Source organism: Musca autumnalis, unplaced genomic scaffold (assembly GCF_047663935.1).
Source record: "Musca autumnalis isolate F117 unplaced genomic scaffold, ASM4766393v1 scaffold_4, whole genome shotgun sequence".
NCBI lineage: Eukaryota > Metazoa > Arthropoda > Insecta > Diptera > Muscidae > Musca > Musca autumnalis.
This window is the reverse complement of record NW_027411977.1, coordinates 46,318,353-46,341,126: the sequence shown is the minus strand read 5'-3', so window position 1 is coordinate 46,341,126 and position 22,774 is coordinate 46,318,353. Positions and strand designations below refer to the sequence as shown.

The 22,774-nt window shown below is 39.9% G+C and overlaps 2 protein-coding genes across 4 annotated transcripts in view; both read left to right on the top strand.

The window, feature by feature from the left end:
- Positions 1-22,774, top strand: part of LOC141403880 (G-protein coupled receptor Mth2-like) — a 536,210-nt gene that overhangs the window by 233,606 nt on the left and 279,830 nt on the right. The gene's annotated exons all lie outside the window — the stretch shown is intronic.
- LOC141402925 (G-protein coupled receptor Mth2-like) overlaps positions 1-22,774 on the top strand; it is a 42,094-nt gene that overhangs the window by 17,969 nt on the left and 1,351 nt on the right. Inside the window, exons 2-4 of the mRNA XM_073985050.1 lie at positions 19,740-19,905; positions 20,302-20,469; positions 20,530-20,686. Of these exons, the coding sequence (XP_073841151.1) occupies positions 19,740-19,905; positions 20,302-20,469; positions 20,530-20,686 (491 nt within the window). The remainder of the gene's footprint in view (positions 1-19,739; positions 19,906-20,301; positions 20,470-20,529; positions 20,687-22,774) is intronic.

The following is a 22,774-nucleotide window of genomic DNA, read 5'->3' as shown; positions in this document are numbered from 1 at the left end:
GCCCATGACATTAAAATTGTTCTAGGCGATTTTAATGCCAAAATTGGAAAGGAGAATATCTTTGGACAAACAGTCGGGAAATTCAGTCTACATAGTGAAACATCAGACAATGGAATGAGGCTGATAGACTTCGCAGCGGCAAAAAACATGGTAGTTAGCAGTACCAGATTTAAGCATCTCGATATTCATAAGGGCACTTGGCTGTCTCCAGACCAAAGAACAATATATCAAATTGATCATGTTGTGATAGATGGAAGACATTCATCGAGCGTGTTGGATGTTCGATCGTTCCGAGGAGCAAACATAGATTCGGACCATTACCTCGTTGCAGCAAAGGTACGTACCCGTCTAAACGTTGCAAATAAAGCACGGACGGACACAACACGAAAGTTGGACATCGCTAAGCTGCAAACACAACAGATAGCCACAGCATATTCCACTCAACTGACCCACATGCTTAATGAAAGCGCTTCTCGTCCCGATAACATATCAGCACAATGGCAAAACATTGCCCACTCCATGCAAACAGCCGCAAAATCAGTACTTGGATACCAGAGACCTCCACCAAAGAATCCATGGTATGACCAGGAGTGCCGTGCTGCTACCGAAGAAAAAATGCGGCATATAGGGCTACTTTACAATCAGTAGCAACGCGTAGCGCACGAGAGAGGTATCGGGAGAAAAGGAAAGCGGAGAAACGTCTTTTCCGCAGGAAAAAGAGAGAGATGGAGAAGAGGGAGTGTGAACAAATAGAGATGTACAGGAGACAGAACGAAGTTCGAAAATTCTACCAAAGAGTGAAGCATCAAACTGATGGCTTTGGTACAGGCATGTCCTCCTGTAGAGACCAACAAGGAAATTTGGTAACTGATACAGATAGTGTGCTCAGGATATGGAAAGAACATTTTTCCAAACTGTTGGTATCCGATAGCAGTAAAGACGGCGAAGATACCACAGATCCAATCCCAGAAGATGGTATTGAATGTATACCGCCCAGCCAAGATGAGGTAAGGACAGCAATAAACCGGCTGAAGAATAATAAGGCGGCAGGAGCAGATGGCCTACCAGCCGAGCTGTTCAAAACCGGAGGCGACACGCTGATAAGGTGTATGCATCAGCTAGTTAGCACCATCTGGCAGGAAGAACGCGTACCCGACGATTGGAACGTGAGCATCCTATGTCCAGTCCACAAGAAGGGTGATAAGACTGTGTGCTCCAATTACAGGGGCATAAGTCTGCTCCCTATTGCATATAAGATAATATCTGGCATATTGTGTGAGAGACTAAAGCCTATGGTCAATGAAATTATTGGACCCTACCAGTGCGGCTTTAGACCTGGCAAATCCACCATTGACCAGATATTTACTTTGAGACAAATCCTGGAAAAGACCCAAGAAATGCAGATCGACACCTTCCATCTTTTCGTCGATTATAAAGCAGCATTCGACAGCCCTATACGTTCAAAGGTGTTCCAAGCCATGTCTGATTTTGGTATTCCTGCAAAGCTCATTCGGCTTTGTAGAATGACATTAACTGAGACGAGATCCTCAGTTAAAATAGGAAAGAACCTCTCCGAAGAGTTTATTACCAAAAGAGGTTTCAGACAAGGAGACGGCCTGTCGTGTGATCTATTCAACATCCTGCTGGAAAAGGTCATACGAGACGCGAAGGTCAAAAGAAATGGAACGATATACACGAACAGCCATATGTTACTGGCTTATGCCGACGACATTGACATCATGGGTCGATCGGAAAAGGAAGTAACTGACACCTTTGCAAAAGTCGAAAGAGAATCTGCTAAAGTTGGTCTGGCAGTAAACGGCGAAAAAACCAAGTTGATGGTATCAACGCGTAATATGTCCACAAACCCCGCACCATCTGTGAATGTTGGTACCTACAATTTTGAGGTAGTAAAGGACTTCGTCTACCTCGGCACCGCCATAAACACAACAAATAACATCAGTTGTGAAATACGAAGAAGAATAGTGTTGGCTAACAGATGCTACTTTGGGCTGAGTAAGCAGTTTAGGAATAAAGCCACCTCTCGTCAAACAAAAGTAACACTTTACAAAACACTGATACTACCCGTGCTAATGTATGGTTCCGAAGCATGGGTACTTGCTCAAGCAGATAAGGCAGTGCTTGGTGTGTTCGAGAGAAAAATTCTTCGAAAGATCTACGGCCCAATCTGTGTTGACGGCGAATATCGGCGTCGTATGAACAACGAGCTGTATCAACTATACAATGACATCAATATAGTTGAACGAATCGAGATACAACGACTGCGATGGCTAGGCCATGTTATAAGAATGAGTGATGATGAACCCGCAAAAAAGGCGTATAAATACGGGCCGCATGGAGGTTCTCGCAGATCTGGAAGGCCAAAGCTTCGTTGGAGCGAACAAGTGAAACGAGATATCAGAAAGTTACATATCCCAGATTGGGAAAATACAGCAGCAAACAGAGAGGATTGGAGATTTTTTCTTAGGTCGGCTTATGGAACAAATGTTCTGTAAAAGGCCAGCTAAGTAAGTAAGTAAGTGGACATAGGTCCACGTTTTGGTATAGTCCCCATATAACGGTAGCCCCCGATTTACGGTGTTTTGACGTTTTTAGCTACATTTTCAGACCGATGTAGCTATAATTTGACATTTAGGGTTCTTAAGTGCAACTAAACTTATATAACAAAAGTTGTGGACCTAGGTCCACGTTTTGGTATAGCCCCCATATAACGGTACCCCCGATTTACGGCATTTTGACGTTTTTATCTACATTTTCAGACCGATTTAGCTATCAATTGACATTTAGGGTTCTTAAATGTCAATAAACTTATATAACTAGTGGACATAGGTCCATGTTTTGGAATAGCCCCCATATAACGTTACCGCCCGATTTCAGGTATTTTTAGAATTTTACCAACAAGTTTTAACCGAATTATCTGTAATTTGAACATTTGACATTTGAAATTCTTAGTGGTCACCACACCTCTCCACCAAAAATTGTCAAGAAAGCCCCCATATAACGGTACCTCCCGATTTTCAGTAATTTGATGATTTTAGCTACAATATTAAAAAGAACTAGTAGTAATTTGAAATTTGAAGTTCTTAGTGGTCACAACACCTCTCCATCAAAAATTGTCAACATAGGTCCATGTTCGTATATAGTTCCCATGTAACGGTACCTCATAATTTTCAGTAATTTGGCAATTTTAGCTACAATTTTTAACATAACTAACTGTAATTTGACATTTAAAGGTTGTAGTGGTCACCACACATCTGCATCAACAATTTTAAACATATCCCCAATATAACGATACTTCCCGATTTTCGGTACTTTGAGGATTTTACTTAAAATGTTTAACCGAACGTAGGTCCATGTTTTTGTATAGCCCCAAAACAAACCGCCCGATTTTTCGTACCTTAGCTTTATTTTTTGGACGAACTTTCTGTAATTAGAAATTTAAAAGTCAATAAAAATTCTGCAACAAAAATTGTTCATTTAAGTTCATATTTTCGTATAGCCCAGATACCTCCGAACTAGCTGTTAATGACATTTGAAGTTCCCAAGTTATGTACCGATTTTCGATATTTTGAGGATTTTAGCTAAATTTTTTAACCGAGTTAGGAGTTATTTGACATTAAAGGCTCCCATCAAAAACTGTCAACATAGGCCCATGTTTTATTATAACCCCTATATAACAGTACCTCCCAATTTCTAGTCCACCAAAAATTGTCAACAGTTAGATATAGGCACCACAAAAAAGGGCCTCCCGAATGAAGCATTTTATGTACATTTTCTGACATTTTAACGTACTCACTTAAAGTTGGGGACAGGAATGAATATTTTATGGTGGAGGGTATGAAAAGTTCGGCCCGGCCGAACTCAACGCTTTTTTACTTGTTATGCTGCTATTTTTGTCTTTGAACGAGGACAGTGATCCGGATCGAGATTGCCCAACTCTAGAATCTACAGCAGGGACGCGCTTTTTTTGCTTTTTTGTATAGTGAGGGCGCCCACTGAGTTGTTTTTGCATTTGCTTTTCTCTCTCAAGTACAGTGTACGTGTACATAAACAAACGATGAACAGCATGAGGTTGTTGTTTTTTTCACCCATGCATACACACATGCTTTAGTATTGATGGAAATATTATCGGCGACGTTGATCTACAGTGACTGTCACTGAAAATGATGCAACCTGAAATAAAAAATGTAATGGTTAATAATTTGGAAACGAGTTGAGATTTTTTACCAAAAAACAATTTTGTAGGTTGAAAAGTTGTCTTTAAGATGGCATACACAAATATTCCGTTTACAGTACCGTTCTACTATAATAATTTTAATATGAAATTTTTGTTTTTATAAAAGCAAACATGGTCAAGACATTGTTAACAATGTTTCTAAAAACTATTTTCAAAGAAAAGAGCAAAAACATTTGTTCTATGTCCTGATTTTTTCCTCTATCAGGGCAATGTAGTTAAATGTTAGTCTAATATGGGGCAAACCTGGTTGATACAGGACTTTCCATATATCATTATATTGTTTGTACGTACTCTAGACATAACCGTTAATGATTTTTCACAGTCATATGTTGGAAAAAACCTTCAAAAATTAAAAATTTCTACCCAAATTGCTTATAAAGGGACACTAATTATGATCATGGCAAAATTACGTCAGAAACATATTTTTTTTTGCCTTATTAAGGCGAAGGTCATTTATAGTGATATTTAATTAATTCTCTTTCGAGTTGAGCTTATTAGACCTATTATATACATTAAAAAATTAGGAGTCTACCGAAGTCCCACGCATTCAACCATTACACTACTTTTCATGGGTGGTTAAGCCGATCTTCAGGCGTATTGAATGTTGTTTTTGTGGCAGACGAAGGCAAAGCTTGGGAACTAGTATATATATCGCACTTCATTAGATAAATGCATATGCGAAATTATGCAGTATGGATCTGTTCCGTTTGCCAGATCCGCATCCACCACATGTCAACAATGGTGAGATGTAATGGATGTATGGAATGGGTGCATTTTCGTGGGTGCTCTGGCCTTAGTAGCACCCGGGATTACAGCGACAGGTATGTTGCTGCTTGCTGCGTCACCCATTGCGTCTTCTATGTCGTCGTCTGACTCTTCGTCGTCGTCGGAATACGAGACGCCCCCGCAGTCTCCCCAACAACAACAACAGCAAATGCAGCATCTAACACCACATGTTGTTGTTCAACGGCCCGGAAATGCATCATTCCTGCAATTCAATTGCAACGGTCTCCGCAATAAGGTCAGTGAAATTGTGGACTTTATGAGTCGGAAAAACATCATGGTCGCCGCGATCCAGGAAACAAAGCTCACCGCCACATGTAGCTTACGTTGTGATGGTTACAACGTTTTGCGGAAGGATCGCACAAGAAGCGGAGGAGGAGGACTTGCCTTCCTAATACACCAGTCTGTCCAGTACAGACCTATCTCGCTTGAGCTTGGCTCTAGTGACCCATACATGGAGTGTATGGGGGTAGCAGTAAAGTGTGGTACTGCCGAGGTAGAGCTGCTTAATGTGTACATACCGCCGATGAATAGCTGTGGCCGACGTTATATGCCCAATATTAGTTTGATGTTAGAGGGCGATAACCGTCTGGTGCTAGGGAACTTCAATGCTCATCATGAGCTTTGGCACTCCGTCCTAGGTAATGACCAACGTTTTGCACGGTGAATGAAGACGCTCCTACGAGGATTAGAGGAAACTGCCACAGCTCGCCAGATATCACCATTGTGGCACCAGGTCTGATAAATGACGTATCCTGGCAATCCTTCATTTCCCTTAGCTCGGATCACCTCCCTATCATCGTCTCCGTAAACAGACCACCCGACTTCATAACCTCTGAACGCCGTACCCCCTCAGATCCTCGGGTAGCTGAGAGAACTTTCCGAGACATCATCACTAAAGCAGCCGCTCGCTACATACCTGCTGGTCGAATAGCAATGCAACATTGGTGCAGGAATAAGTAAATTGTGGGCAACGGTTAAATAACTCTCGAGTCCGGAAAAGAAGGATGACAGAACGGCTGTTACTTTCAACGGCGTGACAGTAACTGACCCAAAGAGGTGCGCGTGTTATTTTAACCGGCAATTCATAGAGCACCCCGAGAGTGATAGGGCGAAGAGAAGTGTGCTACGCCGTATAAGAAGAACTCTTCCAGTCGAGGAGGTACCACCACAATTTACGATGAGCGATGTTGCAGATGCCATCCGAAATGCTAAATCATCCAAAGCGTTGGGCCCGCACCGAATATCGATGGTAATGCTTAAGCAGCTGGATGAACCTGGAGTTGAGTATTTAACAAGTGTTCTCAACCTATCGTTAGCCACCCATGTTGTACCGGATGCCTGGAAAGTTGGCAGGGTGGTCCCGCTACTGAAGCCTGGCAAGGATGCCAGCAGAGGTGAATCGTACAGGCCGATTTCACTCCTGTCGCCAGTAGCAAAGATTCTAGAGGCGCTACTCCTCTCCACGATGAGAATGTGTTTTCCAGTTGCCCAACATCAACATGGATTTCGGAAAATGCATAGTACTACAACAGCATTAGACGCCATATCCACACATATCAGTACAGGACTGAACCAGAAAAGGCCGTGCGACCGAACAGTCATGGTGGCTCTTGACCTATCGAAGGCCTTCGATACCGTCAACCATGCCAAGCTGTTCGAGGATATAGAGAAAACTAATCTCCAGCCATGTTTGAAACGTTGGGTAATCAACTATATGTGTGGACGCCAGTCGTTTGTAGAATTCAGAAACAAGAAGTCCAAAACCCGTAGAGTGAAACAAGGAGTTCCCCAAGGAGGGGTGATATCTCCGGAACTGTTTAACCTCTACCTTACTGAAATTCCACACCCTCCAGACGGCATAGAGATCGTAATGTATGCGGATGATTGTACGATCTTGGCGTAGGGTCCTATCGTCGATGACATATGTGATAGGTTAAATGTCTACATAGCTGACCTAGTGCAGTTCTTCCATCTGAGGAATATGAAAATATCCGCCGCTAAATCCACAGCCACGCTGTTCACCACATGGACGGCTGAGATGAGGCTCCCACTGAACATATTGGTCGATGGTGCACTGATTCCGACCACTAACTACCCTAAAATACTGGGTGTAACGTTCGATAGCATGTTCAAGTCGTCCGCGAATGCCACAGCTATTTGCAATAAGATCAGATGTAGGAACAAGGTTCTCAAGTCGCTGGCCGGCAGCACATGGGGTGCTGATAAAGAAACCTTGTTGACCACCTACAATGCAATAGGCCGGTCGGTGGTAAGCTATGCGGCGCCAGCGTGGTCCGCAAAGGTTAGCGCATCACAGTGGAAGAAGATTCAAACCTGCCAGAATGCCGCCCTGAGGACTGCAGCAGGGTGCCTCCTCATGACACCAGTGGACCATCTTCATGAGGAAGCGAAGGTTTTACCGGTGCGTCAGCACAATAAGATGCTGTCGATGCAGTACCTGCTTGGGTGTTACCGCAGTGAGCATCCCTATCACGATTTAATGGACAGGCGCCCCCCACCCAGGCACGTCAGGAGAGACCTTCATGATCTAGAGAGAGAGGTCCAAAGGTATAAAAGAGAACCGCTAGATCAACGAGCCTATCAGGCAGGCTTAAATCGCATTCACACCAACATGGTTGCGCAAGCAGTACGAAGATACAGTGTGAATGCCGTACTTGGAAACCATCCCCCATCCATCGCAGCAGAAGAACGACAGATGCCAAGGCAAACACGAGTGGTTTTAGCTCAGTTAAGATCCGGACGATGCAGCCGCCTCAATTCGTATTGGGCCAGAATTGACGCCACAATACCCAACATATGCCCAGCATGTGGATTGGGACCACACGATACTCTGCATTTATTCAACTGCCCAGCTAACCCCACTCACCTGTCTCCTCATTCTTTATGGACGCAACCAGTCCAGGTTGCAGAATTCTTGAGTCTGGATACAGAGGATCTTGATAACTGAAATAATACACGATCGAACATATATGCGTTGCTACAACAACAACAATATGCGAAATTATATCAGTTAATTGAAACTCCAAACTTTTCCTATAGTCCTGCTTGGTAATCCCATTTTTCAATGTTCACAAATACTATGGTAAGTTTTATTCCTACGTCATTAGTAATTGCTCTCCTATATCAGAGGATTTTTGATCATCAATTATTGTCTACTAAAGTTTTGACAAGTTGATGGTGGCTCAAAACGCTAAGACGCCGGCAACCTTGACACTCAGTTGTCGGAGACTCAGGTTCGAATCCCAGCCTGGCTCATGCTGAAATTATTTTTTAATTTAATAATTAAATATCACTTTAAATGACCTTCGCCTTAATAAGGCAAAAAGAAACAAGTAAGCAAAGGCTATAGTCGGACGGGGCCGACCATGTGATACCCTACACCACAACCTGTAGGAATTAGCTATGTGCAACCGGTTACAAAATAACCAGACATTTCGCGCGACATGCCCTTGTTAAAATAATGGGTGGGAAAGGAGGTTTGTAATGAGGATTTTTGCTGGGTATATATACAACTGGGTATATATGCAATTTGGTATATTTGATAATTGGGAAAATTGCGAGTATATTGAAGATCTATCGTCCAAAAATTGTGAACTTGTACCTCACATATGCTTCGAAATTAGTTCATTGCGGGCATATATTGTGATATCAAAAATAAATTTTATACCGGTAGAAATTTTGCATGCAAAGAAATTTATAAATCCCAAAATTATTCATATTCAATTATACAGCAAAGAAGATAGTATAAGTCAGCTGCCCTAACGGTGATGTACCTTCAGCCTCTAAAAATATATTTATTTTGTAACACGAGTTTGCTTCAAAATACGTGGAATCTGTCGGTATTGTAATATGGGGCTATACCAAATCAATTTTAGTAAGCTAAATTCTGAGTTTTGGAAATATTTGAGAATTATTTTTTCAGATTTGTAATTTTAGTTGGAGCCAGCAGGGGTTTTTGGAACTTCTGGACTATTATCTCAGGAAGTATGACTTACCCCGGGAAAGGGACCAGAATAGGGACCGTAAAAAGAACCTTCTTCAAAACAAAAAAAAAAAAAAAGAAAAAAAAAAAAGTCGTTAAGTTCGTCCGGGCCGAACTTTTTATACCCTCCACCATAAAATAGTCTTAATTAAAATGGAATAATAAGTGTCCTTTTACAATTTTAGGTGGAACAACTTTTCGACAATGGATAGACTCCTACTGCCTCCCACTATTGCTTAAATTGCACTGTGAACACAAATGTTGGGGCAGAGATAACGCTAATTCCTGATGGGCCACAGGGTCTCTAACAAAAATTTCATCACGCCATAAAGCGGAAGTTCGACTCACGGCGGATCTGTCCTTCGGGGTTCATAACTTTCACCTCCATTTTGTTGCACAGTGTTATCTAATCTAATCTAAAAAATGTGTTCAGCTAGGTGAAAGGTACCACCTACGGGGCTATATCAAAGAGTCAACCTACATATCTTTAAATTTTTTGGCGTAAAAGTTGTACAGCTGCAGGGAACTTCAAGAGTGAAATTGAGGGTAGTTTCATCAAAACAATGTAGACCCTCAAAAATTTACCCATGTTGACGAATTTTAGTGAAGAAATTTCGTGACCACTGAAAATTCCCGAAAATCGGGAGGTACAGTTATATGGGGGATATACCAAAACATGGACCTATATTGACGATTATTTTTGAATAGACAAAATTGTAGCAAAAATTCTCAAAATACCGATCATTACAGCTAGTTCAGTTAAAAATTGCAGCTAAAATTCTCAAAATACCGAAAATCGGGAGATACCGTTATATGGGGGCTATACCAAAACATGGACCTATGTTGACGATGTTTCGTTGGAGATGTTTTATGACCACTGAGAACTTCAAATGTCAAATTGCAGCTATTTCGGTTAAAAACTGTAGCTAAAATTCTCAAAATACCGAAAATTGGGAGGTACGGTTATAAGGGGGCTATACCAAAACATGGACCTATGTTGACGATGTTCGGTGGAGAAGTTTGATGGCCACTGAGAACCTCAAATGGCAAATTACAGCTAGTTCGGTTAAAAATTGTAACTAAAATGCTCAAAATACCGAAAATCGGGAGGTACGGTTATAAGGGGGCCATACCAAAACATGAACCTATGATGACGATGTTTGGTGGAGATGTTTCGTGACCACTGAGAACCTCAAATGTCAAATTGCAGATAGTTCGGTTACAAATTGTGGCTAAAATTCTTAAAATACCGAAAATCGGGAGGTACCGTTATATGGGGGCTATACCAAAACATGGACCTATGTTGACGATGCTTGGTGGAGATATTTCATGACCACTGAGAACCTCAAATGGCAAATTACAGCTAGTTCGGTTGAAAATTTTACCTAAAATTCTCAAAATGCCGAAAATCGGGAGGTACCGTTATATGGGGACTACACCAAAACATAGACCTATGCCCATATCCTTTGGGATATAAGTTTGTTGATCACTAGGAACCCTAAGTGCAAATTATAGCTAATTCGGTCTGCAAATGTGGCGAAGAACGTCAAAATACCTCAAATCCGGAGGTACCATCTTCGAACTTGACTTGCCTATGGAAAAAAGACCCTCGGGTGCAATTTCAGCACTCAACTCAATTATTGCGGACGCTAGAGTGATTACAACAGACGGACAGACAGACGGACAGACAGACGGACATGGCTAGATCGTCTTAGAATTTTATCCTGATCAAGAATATATATACTTTATAGGGTCGCAAATGATTAGTTCGATGTGTTACAAACGGAATGACAAACTTAATATACCCTCCATACTATGGTGGAGGGTATAAAAATAATAATAATCCAATAGATCCGATACGGGTCCTCAAACTGCACTTTTTCCAAGTTTTGTATGGGAGGTTATCGAAGGACGGACCGATATAGTCCATATTCCGACCTGACACATGACTGGATGAAATAATACGATGTGTAAAGTTTCAATCAATCAGAAAATCCCCTTGAGAGTTAACTTGCGGATTTCGGCGCATGTACAATCTGCTGAAAAAATTCAAAACGATTCGAGAGGACTCTTAAATTTCCCTTTTCCGAATTTTGTGTGGGAGGTACCCTAAGGACCGATATAGTCTTATCCGATCTATATCTGAAAGGAATAATAATATATGGAAAGTTTGGAGCAAATCGATTGCTCACTTCGCCAGTTATCGTTCCCACAATTTTTCGAAAACAATTTTGAACTTTTTTTGGGGCAGGTGAGGACCGACATAGCCTACACTCGAACTTAAACAAAATTTGGGCAAAATATTACGTTGTATAAAATTTGGCTCTAATCGGTAGATCTGTTCGAGAGTTATCGTGTGCACCAGCCAGTTATACATTAAGAGAGTGTCCAGATGAACGGACAGCGCTAAATAGACTCCAAATTGTCTGAAACGAATTTCGTCCAAACATACTTGGGGTCTAAAACCAATATTTCGATAAGACACATCATTGGTCGTATTTTGTTTGTATCCCCTTTACCCTAAATCCTGAGGTATAAAATAGGTGGCGAGGCAACCCCATGTTGCAATATTTGTATAAAAATCCAATTTGACAACTGAACTGAAAATTTCTCTGTCATGATAGAGACAATTTGTAGCATGGAAGGAAATTGTGGTTCTCTACACAAAACACATTATATAGCAGGCGGTAGGTGCGTTATCTAGCAAACACGTTATTGCAATTTGCATCAGGGGAAAGGTCAGTAGTTATTAGTCCATATGTAGCCTACTTTGCCGGTATATGCCCTCCAGGAAAGAAAATATTGATCAAAAATAAAATTTGTATATTTTCCATACAAAAGTAATGGTGTATGTCAACCGCTAAATAATATCAGATCATCATGCAAAATTATAGGCATTTTCTTTAACCTAAACTCTTACCTCGTGCAAAATTTCGTGACTATATATTCTAGCGGGTTTATGACTATACTACAAACAAAAAACTGGATATATTAAGCTGTTACTCTGTTATCTGATCACGTACATCAACATAATTGACATCAATTGAAAGGTCAAGAGATCGCCTTCCAAATATAACTCATGAGTGGGGAATGTGTCTTTCAGGAACAAAGATATAAGCTGTTTATTAAAATTTTTCACAATTTTCACACAAAAAGTTGTGGTCCATTTAACCCTCTAAATATTACCTGATCGCCATCTCAAATTGCAAGCTTCTCCTTTGTCATATACTCTAACCTTATTTAAAATTTCGAGACGATCGGACTATAATCGGATAAAAATTATGTTTTTGATCCATTTCACCCGCTAAATATTTCACGATCATCACCAAATAAAATAGCGATCTATTCTGATGTGAAACCGACCTCCATACAAAATTTCGTGAAGATCGGTCTATAATTACGGCCTGGAGTTTGATTACAATTTATAATGGACATATAATTTAAGTTCGAAGATGGACCATATCGGTCTACCCCTTCGTTAATTACCCCCACAAAATGTTAAAATTTTTCGCTAAGATTATTTGCACGATAGTTCCAAAAGGGACTTACCGAATTCTTTCAAACTATAATTGTTCCACAAACATCCCATAAGGGACAAGGGAGACTTCTCTCATATCAATGAGTGCACCCCGATTCATATTAGCTCAATGATATGGGACCTACAGTTTATCACCGAGTCCGAATGGCGTGTCTACGACACCACTTCTGTAGAGAAGTTTGTTCCAAACTAGGGATATGGAAATATTACTTCCATGCATATATCAGGTTCAAATAGAGACTATATCGGCCCACCCCTTTGGAAAAAGTATAGTTTTACAGCTCTTCTCGAACCGTTTTGAATTTGTTTGAAACATGTTCGCCTTGCGGTAAGTCCATACTTCCTGAAACGGCGTCAACTAAACTGACTAGTGCCTAAGATAACTCTCGAAGGGAGAAACCGGTTGGTCTTAATTTTGTACATCGTATTACACTGTGCAACATTTTTGAGCCAATCGCGTGCAAATAACTTCTGTCCAGAATTTTATGAAAGTAGAGGACCAATAGGTAACAAGTAAAAAGTCGTTAAGTTCGGCCAGGCCGAACTTTTTATACCCTCCACCATAAAATAGTCTTAATTAAAATGGAATAATTAGGGTCCTTTTACAATTTTATGTGGAACAACTTTTCGACAATGGATAGACTCCTACTGCCTCCCACTGTTGCTTAAATTACACTGTGAACACAAATGTTGGGGAGAGATAATTCCTTTTGGAGATGAAAGCCCTTGGTGTGCGTATATTAAAAACCCCGAAGGACAGAGACCCTGTAAGCCATCATGAATTAGCATTATATCTTTGTTTGTTGTTTTTGTAGAGCACTTAAGCAACAGTGAACAAAGATATAAAGCTAATTCCTGATGGCCCACGGGGTCTCTAACAAAAATTTCATCACTCCATAACGCGGAAGTTCGACTCACGGCGGATCTGTCCTTCGGGGTTCATAATATACTCACCAAGGCCCAAGAGGAATTTTCCGTGCCTCAGACTTTCACCTCCATTTTGTTGCACAGTGTTATCTAATCTTATCTAAAAAAATGTGTTCAGCTAGGTGAAAGGTACCACCTACGGGGCTATATCAAAGAGTCAACCTATCTTTAAATTTTTTGGCGGAAAAGTTTTATAGCTGCAGGGAACTTCAAGAGTCAAATTGAGGGTAGTTTCATCAAAACAATGTAGACCCTCAAAAATGGACCCATGTTGACGAATTCTAGTGAAGAAATTTCGTGACCACTGAAAATTCCCGAAAATCGGGAGGTACAGTTATATTGGGGGATATACCAAAACATGGACCTATGTATATTGACGATTATTTTTGAATAGACAAAATTGTAGCTAAAATTCGCAAAATACCGATACTTACAGCTAGTTCTGTTAAAAATTGCAGCTAAAATTCTCAAAATACCGAAAATCGGCACATACCGATATATGGGGGCTATACCAAAACATGGACCTATGTTGACGATGCTTCGTTGGAGATGTTTTATGACTACTGCGAACTTCAAATGTCAAATTACAGCTAGTTCGATTAAAAATTGTAACTAAAATGCTCCAAATACCGAAAATCGGGAGGTACCGTTATATGGGGGCTATACCAAAACATGGACCTATGTTGACGATGTTTGGTGGAGATGTTTCATGACCACTGAGAACCTCAAATGTCAAATTGCAGATAGTTCGGTTACAAATTGTGGCTAAAATTCTCAAAATACCGAAAATCGGGATGTACCGTTATATGGGGGCTATACAAAAACATGGACCTATGTTGACGATGCTTGGTGGAGATATTTCATGACCACTGAGAACCTCAAATGGCAAATTGCAGATAGTTCGGTCACAAATTGTGGCTAAAATTCCCAAAATACCGAAAATCGGGAGGTACCGTTATATGGGTGCTATACCAAAACATGGACCTATGTTGACGATGCTTGGTGGAGATATTTCATGACCACTTAAAAACCTCAAATGGCAAATTACAGCTAGTTCGGTTAAAAATAGTAGCTAAAATTCTCAAAATACCGAAAATCGGGAGGTACCGATATATGGGGGCTATACCAAAAAATGGACCTATGTTGACGATGTTTCGTGGAGACGTTTCATGACCACTGAGAACCTCAAATGTCAAATTGTAGATAGTTCGGTTAAAAATTGTGGCTAAAATTCTCAAAATACCGAAAATCGGGAGGTACCGTTATATGGGGACTATACCAAAACATGGACCTATGCCCATATCCTTTGGGATATAAGTTTGTTGATCACTAGGAATCCTAAGTGCCAAATTATAGTTAATTCGGTGTGCAAATGTGGCGAAGAACGTCAAAATACCTCAAATTCGGAGGTACCGTTATATGGGGGCTATACCAAAGAGTGGACCGATATAGCCCATCTTCGAACTTGACCTGTCTATGGAAAAAAGACCCTCGCGTGCAAAATTTCAGCACTCTATCTCAATTATTGCGGACGCTAGAGTGATTACAACAGACGGACAGACGGACAAATTTTTCAACAACACTTTGGTAAATATTTCAATAATTCATTGAAATCCACAACATGAGAATTAACAGCCTGTGTGAACATTGTTTGGAATACGTTTTGTAAAAGGTATGTTATGAAATACCCCTTAAACAACGTGAAATAACCATTTTAGAGTTTCAGAATGTTCTGAAGAATTGATGGTCACATTATTTGGAAAATTTTTAGAACGGTTACTTGTTTCAACTCCCAACAGTTTAGTTGTAACTGACCATAATTTCAAAAAAATTTTAAACTTTTCAATATTTTAATGAGTTTGATGCTCTAGATGCAGCTTTTCCTAGTTCATCTGTTTGACACATAAGTTCTACTAATTTAGGGCTACAATATTACTGAAGACTGCAAAGCAAAATTCTTATTCGGTTTGGAGATAAAGGTCCGATCACTGGAAAAAAGGCTAATTTTAGGTCGGTTTAGATGAGGCCATAAAATCTAAACCCGATCTAAGAACACGAAACCCAATTAAGGTTTTTGTAGTCTCAATATGTACTTTCAGAAAATGTCCATTAGAAGTTGTTTGCATTTCCAGTGTTGCACATTGTTATTTCTTAGAGACTTGGATTACGTCCGAATATGGACTACATCCGCACGCTCCTTCGGGTGCCTCCCACATAAATTTTGGAAAGAGTGCCGTTTAAGGACTCGTTTCGGATTGTTTAATTTTTTTGCATTTTTTTGTCTTTGTGGTCCTTGTTACGACGGTACAATTTTTTGGGGGGTCAAAGTTCATTCTTCTTTAGAAATTGGGCCACAAATTGTAAAAAACAATTAAAAAAGTATCAGTCGGCTTTGCCGACAGAGATATACCCTCAGCCTGTATATATTGAAACATTTTTTTCCAAAAAACGTATGTATTTAAGGGTTTTTAAAAATTTTGGGAATTTGAACCGACAAAAATGTTCATTAGTATTAGATATCAAAAGTTTTGCGGAAGAGATACTAAAAGGAATGGATCTACATTGACCATTATGGAAGTGGGTCTTCAGCCACTACATATGGTGCCATAGGGGGTTTTTACATCCTTCGGGATGTTTGGTCAAGAAGTATGGACTTCCCCTGAAAAAAAAGTTTACCATCGTAATTGAGGCAGCGAATGCAAGTCGCTTCAACAAAAATCGTCTTAGCGTTCTGAGCCACCATCAACTTGTCAAAACTTTAGTAGACAATAATTGATGATCAAAAATACTCTGATATAGGAGAGCAATTACTAATGACGTAGGAATAAAACTTACCATAGTATTTGTGAACATTGAAAAATGGGATTACCAAGCAGGACTATAGGAAAAGTTTGGAGTTTCAATTAACTGATATAATTTCGCATATGCATTTATCTAATGAAGTGCGATATATATACTAGTTCCCAAGCTTTGCCTTCGTCTGCCACTAAAACAACATTCAATACGCCTGAAGATCGGCTTAACCACCCGTGAAACGTAGCGTAATGTTTGAATGCGTGGGATTTCGGTAGACTCCTAATTTTTCAATGTATATAATAGGTCTAATAAGCTCAACTCGAAAGAGAATTAATTAAATATCACTATAAATTACCTTCGCCTTAATAAGGCAAAAAAAAATCAATTTTGTGGGAGGTACCGGATGGATTGGACAAATATAGTCCATATTTAAACCTGATCTATATCTAGTAGATATATTAGGATGTGTAAAGTATGGAACAATTCGGCTCCTCTCCCTTCAAGAGTTACCGTACGAAAATTTTTTTCGAACATTTTTGAACTTTTGTGGGGGAGGTACCTGAAGGAGTGAACCGATATGGCTTATCTTCGACTTAAACTATGTTTGGACAAAATATTACTAAGGCCAAATTTTGGACCGAATCGGCAGATCTTGCGCTCCAACCACCTCACACGGTGTCATGGGGGGTTTTTTGCAACTTTCAGGCTATTTACTCAGGAAGTATAGACTTGCCCCTAATGAAACTTGTACCGTCGTATGGAGGGCAGTGAATACAAGTTGCTAAAACAAAAATCAAAGCGATTGGAGAGATGGCCCTAAACTGAACTTTTCCCAAATTTTGTGTGGGAGGTACCCGAAGGAGTGGGTCGATTGAGTCTATATTGAAACATTATCTAAGTCTGGTACACGTTTTACGATGGGCAAAGTATGGACCAAATTGGTTACTCCCTTCAAGAGTTGTCGTTCTCACAAATTTTCCGAACATTTTCGAACTTTTGTGGGGGAGGTACCGTAAGGAGTGGACCGATATAGCCCATCTTCGAACTTAAACTAAGTTTGAACAAAAGATTACGAAAGCCAAAATTTAAACTGAATCGGTTCATCCGTTCGAGTGTTATCGTGCGCACCAGCCAGACAGACAGACGGACATTGCTCAATCGACTCCAAATTGTCTGAAACACATTTCGTCCAAACATACTTGGGGTCTAAAACCATTATTTCGGTGAGGCACATTTTGCCCGTATGAAAGTGTATATACCCTCATTAGCATAAATGCTGTGGGTATAAAAAAAACCTTAGAGACGTTATAAGTATTGAGTTTACTTATTATACCCTCAGCCTTTAGGCTAAAGAGGGTATTTACACTTTGATACGACCAAAAATGTGCCTCATCGAAATAATTGTTTTAGACCCCAAGTATGTTTGTGCGATATCCGTTTCAGACAATTTTGAGTAGATCTAGCAATATCCGTCCGTCTGTCCGTCTGTCTGGCTGGCTGGTGCGCACGATAACTCTCGAACGCATCAATCGATTCGGTTCAAATTTTGGGTATCGAAATATTTTATCCAGATTCGATTTAAGTTCGAAGATGGGCCATATAGGTCCACTCCTTCAGGTACCTCCCCCACAAATGTAGGGAATAACCGATTTGGTCCATACTTTGCACATCGTGTAATTTCTACCAAACTTAGATGAGGTTCCAATATGGTCTCAATCGGCCCACTCCTTCGGGTACCTCCCACACAAATTTCGGAAAAGTTCAGTTTAGGACCTGGTCTAGAATCGCTTTGATTTTTGTTTTCGCAAGTTGTATTCGCTGTCCTCTATACGACGCTGTAAGTTTCATTAGGGGCATGTCCATACTTCCTGAGAAAATAGCCTGAAAGTTACAAAAAACCCTATGACACCGTGTGTAGTGGTTGGAGCGCAAGATAACTCTCGAACGGATCTGCCGATTCGGTCTAAAATATGGCTTTCGTAATATTTTGTCCAAACTTAGTTCAAGTTCAAAGATGGATTATATCGGTCCACTCCTTCCGGTACCTCCCCCACAAAAGTTCAAAATGTTCGGAAAATTTGTCCGTACGATAACTCTTGAAGGGATTAACCGATTTGGTCCATACTTTGCACATTATGAAATTTCTACCAGACTTAGATGAGGTTCCAATATGGACTCAATCGGTAAACTTCTTCGAATACCTCCCACACAAAATTTCGGAAAAGTTCAGTTTAGGACCTGCTCTCGAATCGCGTTGGTTTTTGTTGTAACATCTTGTATTCACTGTCCCCCACAATAAGGTACAAGTTTCCTCAGGGGCAAGTCCGTACTTCCTGAAAAAATAGCCTGAAAGTTGAAAAACAAACCCTATGACACCATGTTTATGGGTGGACGCGCAAGATAATTCGGGCCAAAATTTGGCCTTCGTAATATTGTTTCCAAACTTAGTTTATGTTCGTAGATAAGCCATATCGGTCCACTCCTTCAGGTACCTACCCCACAAAAGTTCAAAAATATTCGGAAAAATTGTGCGCACGATAACTCTTGATGGGAGTGACCGATTTGGTCCATACTTTACACATTCTCATAATATCTACCAGATATAGATCAGGTTCGAATATGGACTATATTTGTCCACTCCATCTCGTGCCTCCCACACAAAATTTTGGATGAGTTCACTTTAAGACCTGCTGTTGAATCCCTTTGATTTTTGTTGAAGCAACTTGCATTCGCTGCCTCAATTAAAAGTTGTTTCAGGGGCAAGTCCATACTTCTTGAGAAAACAGCCCGAAGGGTGTAAAAACCCCCTATGTTACCTTTTCCGCAAAATTTTTGAACTTTAATCGTAATCAACATTTTTGTCGGTTCATACGACCAAAATTTTGAAACCCCCTAAATACATAAGTTTTTGTGAAAAAAGTGTTTCAATTTGCACAGGGTGAGGGTATATCTCCGTCGGCACAGATGACTGATACATACTTTCTAACCTTACGTTTCCAGGAATGACGGCGTATATACATATGTATGTATGTTCTATATCTCTGGTATGTTACTATGTATATCAACTTATGTATGTGTGTATGAGTATTACCGGACGGCTAAAATATGTCGCAGTCATATAAAAGAAATTCCTTGGAAAGTAGTGCCCAGGTGTAGTGGAGTAGGGTATCACATGGACGGCACTGTCCGACTATAACCCTCTCTTACTTGTTTCTTATACATATGTATGCTGGAAAGTTTTTTCACCGAATCGAATTACAACGCGCGTTTTCGTTATCAGGACAATATTCAGCACATGGTACTGGCGTGGTATTTTTATTTTTGTTTATAGGTGTCGACATTCCCTTTACTCTAAATGATATCGCTCATTTATGTATGTCTGTATGTATTGTCCCCTAAAATACTTTATTAAAAATATTCTTTTTTAACAGGACGGTTATTTGTTAATCGAAAGTGAAAACCATACAGCTGCACTGGATACCCTGAACTATTGCCTCTCACCACAATACAACAATGAAAGCCACAATCATCAATTGACAGTCATGAGTTGTCCGATCAAAAATGAACCAAGTCGTTCAATGGTCTTGAACTCATACGGTAAGAATATATTCACATTTTCGAGTAAGCAGATTTAAAAAAATCACTCTTGTTGAAGGCATGGCTGTGTCAGTGGCATTTTTTGGGCTCACTATAATATTGTATATAGTTGTAGACAAACTACACAACACTATGCACGGCAAATTACATATCAGCTATATGATTGCCTTGGCAGCAGGATATTCAACTATTGTATACATTAACATATGGAAACCATTGCTTCCTGTTGTTCCGTGCCGAGTAAATGGTAAATCTGGCAATGGGGTGTTTTAAAATTGTTACTTGCTAACCCAATTGATTTTATAGGTTTTTCGGGATACTACTTTTTAATGTCTGCCTACCTTTGGTTGGGTGTCTTATGCTTTAACATGTATAAATTTTTTAATGTGTGTAAAGCCGCGGATGAGTTAAAAAGTGACATCTGGATTCGTTTTATAAACTATGCTACTTTTGTGTGGGGAACCGCTGGAATATTTACAGTGATTTTAATTTCGGCCCAATTATCCAATGTTGTACCAGAAGCATATAAACCAAACATTGGTTATGAGTCGTGTTGGTTGGACAGTAAGTATGTTCCGTTTCAATTCCATTGGGTTGTAATAATGACAATTTGTTTTGCTTTAGCCCATACATGGATAGCAGCAATATATTATCATATACCGAATGGTTTAATTATGGTGTTCAATATTTTTGCCTTTGTCAAAGTTGGAATTATAATCGTTACTGTTGATCGGAATGCAGCAATTTATAAGGTGAATAGAAAGGATGATCTTCAGGAATGGTAAGTAAAGAAAATGTTTTTATATCCTACACCATAATGTGGAAAGTTTGTTTTTCGAAAAATTCATGTAACACCGCGAAATATTCGTCGTACACCCCAAATGTGGTATACCAAAATTCATATATCGACGAGATAAAGCGTTTTTCCTCCCGTCCGTCGATTAAAAATTTTAATCATGCGGGAGGTGCCGTTCTATGGGGTTATATCTATACGAAGACCTTATACTAAACATTAGCCATTTTGGTGTGATAATAAGACTTAAGCCTTGGAAATACAAGGAATCGCGAGGTACCGTTCAATATCAAAATTTCCAATACCAAACATCTTAGATAGAAAACAAGTAAGAACGGCGTTAAGTTCGACCCTCCACCACAAGTTGTATTGAAGTAAAAGCTTCGTTCCAGTACTTTTTTAATGGTAAAATGTTCAAAAGAGAAAACTGTGAAAAATGAGTTCAACGCACACATTTTTCCAAAATGTACGGGAACGAAAAAATGGCAGAATCGTCAAAAAATCTGGAACAAATGTCAAAGTCGGCGTGTTACCCAATCGGAAGCCGGCAAACATGTTGCACATTTTTGATCGCTCAAATTTGTCGTGTAAAAGCGCATTTCGGGGGAAAATGTTCAAAATGTGAACGCAGCTTAAATGGAATAATTAGTTTCCTTTCGTGTATGAAGAAGACTTAATACTAAATTTCAGCAATTTCGGTAAAACAATGTGAGGCACCATTCTATGGGGGCTATTTCACAACGTCGATCTATACCGACAACGGAAAGTTTTTAGACTCAAAGAAGACTAAATACCAAATTTCCTATATTTCGGTAAGAGAATGTGGCTAAAACTTAAAAAATACCGAAAATCTAGAAGTACGCTTCCATGAGGATATAGGAAGACGTGGACCTATACTGATAATACTCTTCTGGAATATTTTATAACTCTTGGAAGACGAAATAACGAATTTCAGCCATTTCGGTTGGATATTGACGTCACAATCTTCAGTATTACGAAAATCGGGGGGTACCATTCTATGGGGGCTATATCGAAACATGGACCTATAGCGACGAATTTTAGTCGGAAATGGGGCAATATGAAAGCGTGGACCTGTACAGACATATTTCTGGCGAACAGTTTTATATCACATTGAAGTCTGAATACCAAATTTCAGCTATTTCGGTGGAATATTGAGGCCACAACGTTCAAAATACCGAAAATCGGGAGGTACCGTTCTATGGGGGCCATATGAAGGCATGGACCGATACCGACAAATTTCTGGGGGAAAGTTTTATACCACCAACGTAGACTAAGTACCAAATTTCAGCCATTTCAGTGTGATAATGAAGTTGAAACCTTCAAAATACCGAAAATCGGGAGGTACCGTTCTATGGGGGCTATATGAAGGCATTGACCGATAACGACATAGTTCTGGGGGAAAGTCTTATACCACCAACTTAGACTAAGCACAAAATTTCAGCCATTTCGGTATGATAATGAAGCCAAAACCTTCAAAATACCGAAAATCGGGAGGTACCGTACTATGGGGGCTATATGAAGGAGTATACCGATATCGACATAATTCTGGGGGAAAGTTTTATACCCCTAATGAAGACTACGTACCAAATTTCAGCCATTTTGGTAGTATAATGAAGCTAAAACCTTCAAAATACCGTAAATCTGGAGGTACCGTTTTATGGGGGCTATATGAAGGCATTGACCGATAACGACAAAGTTCTGGGGGAAAGTTTTATACCACCAACTTAGACTAAGCACCAAATTTCAGCCATTTCGGTATGATAATGAAGCTAAAACCTTCAAAATACCGTAAATCGGGAGGTACCGTTCTATGGGGGCTATATCAAAACGTGGACCGATATATCCCATTTTCAATACCAACCATCCTGCAAATAATAAAAACTTCTGTACCAAATTTTAACTCTCTATCTTTAAAATTGCGAGCTGTATCTTGATTTCAACAGACAGACAGACGGACGAACACAAAACCCCTATAGACGTCAGAAGTACTGTGTGTGTTTATTTGTTAGGTCCAAGACTGTGGGATATCTCTGTCGGCTCGGCTGACTGATACTT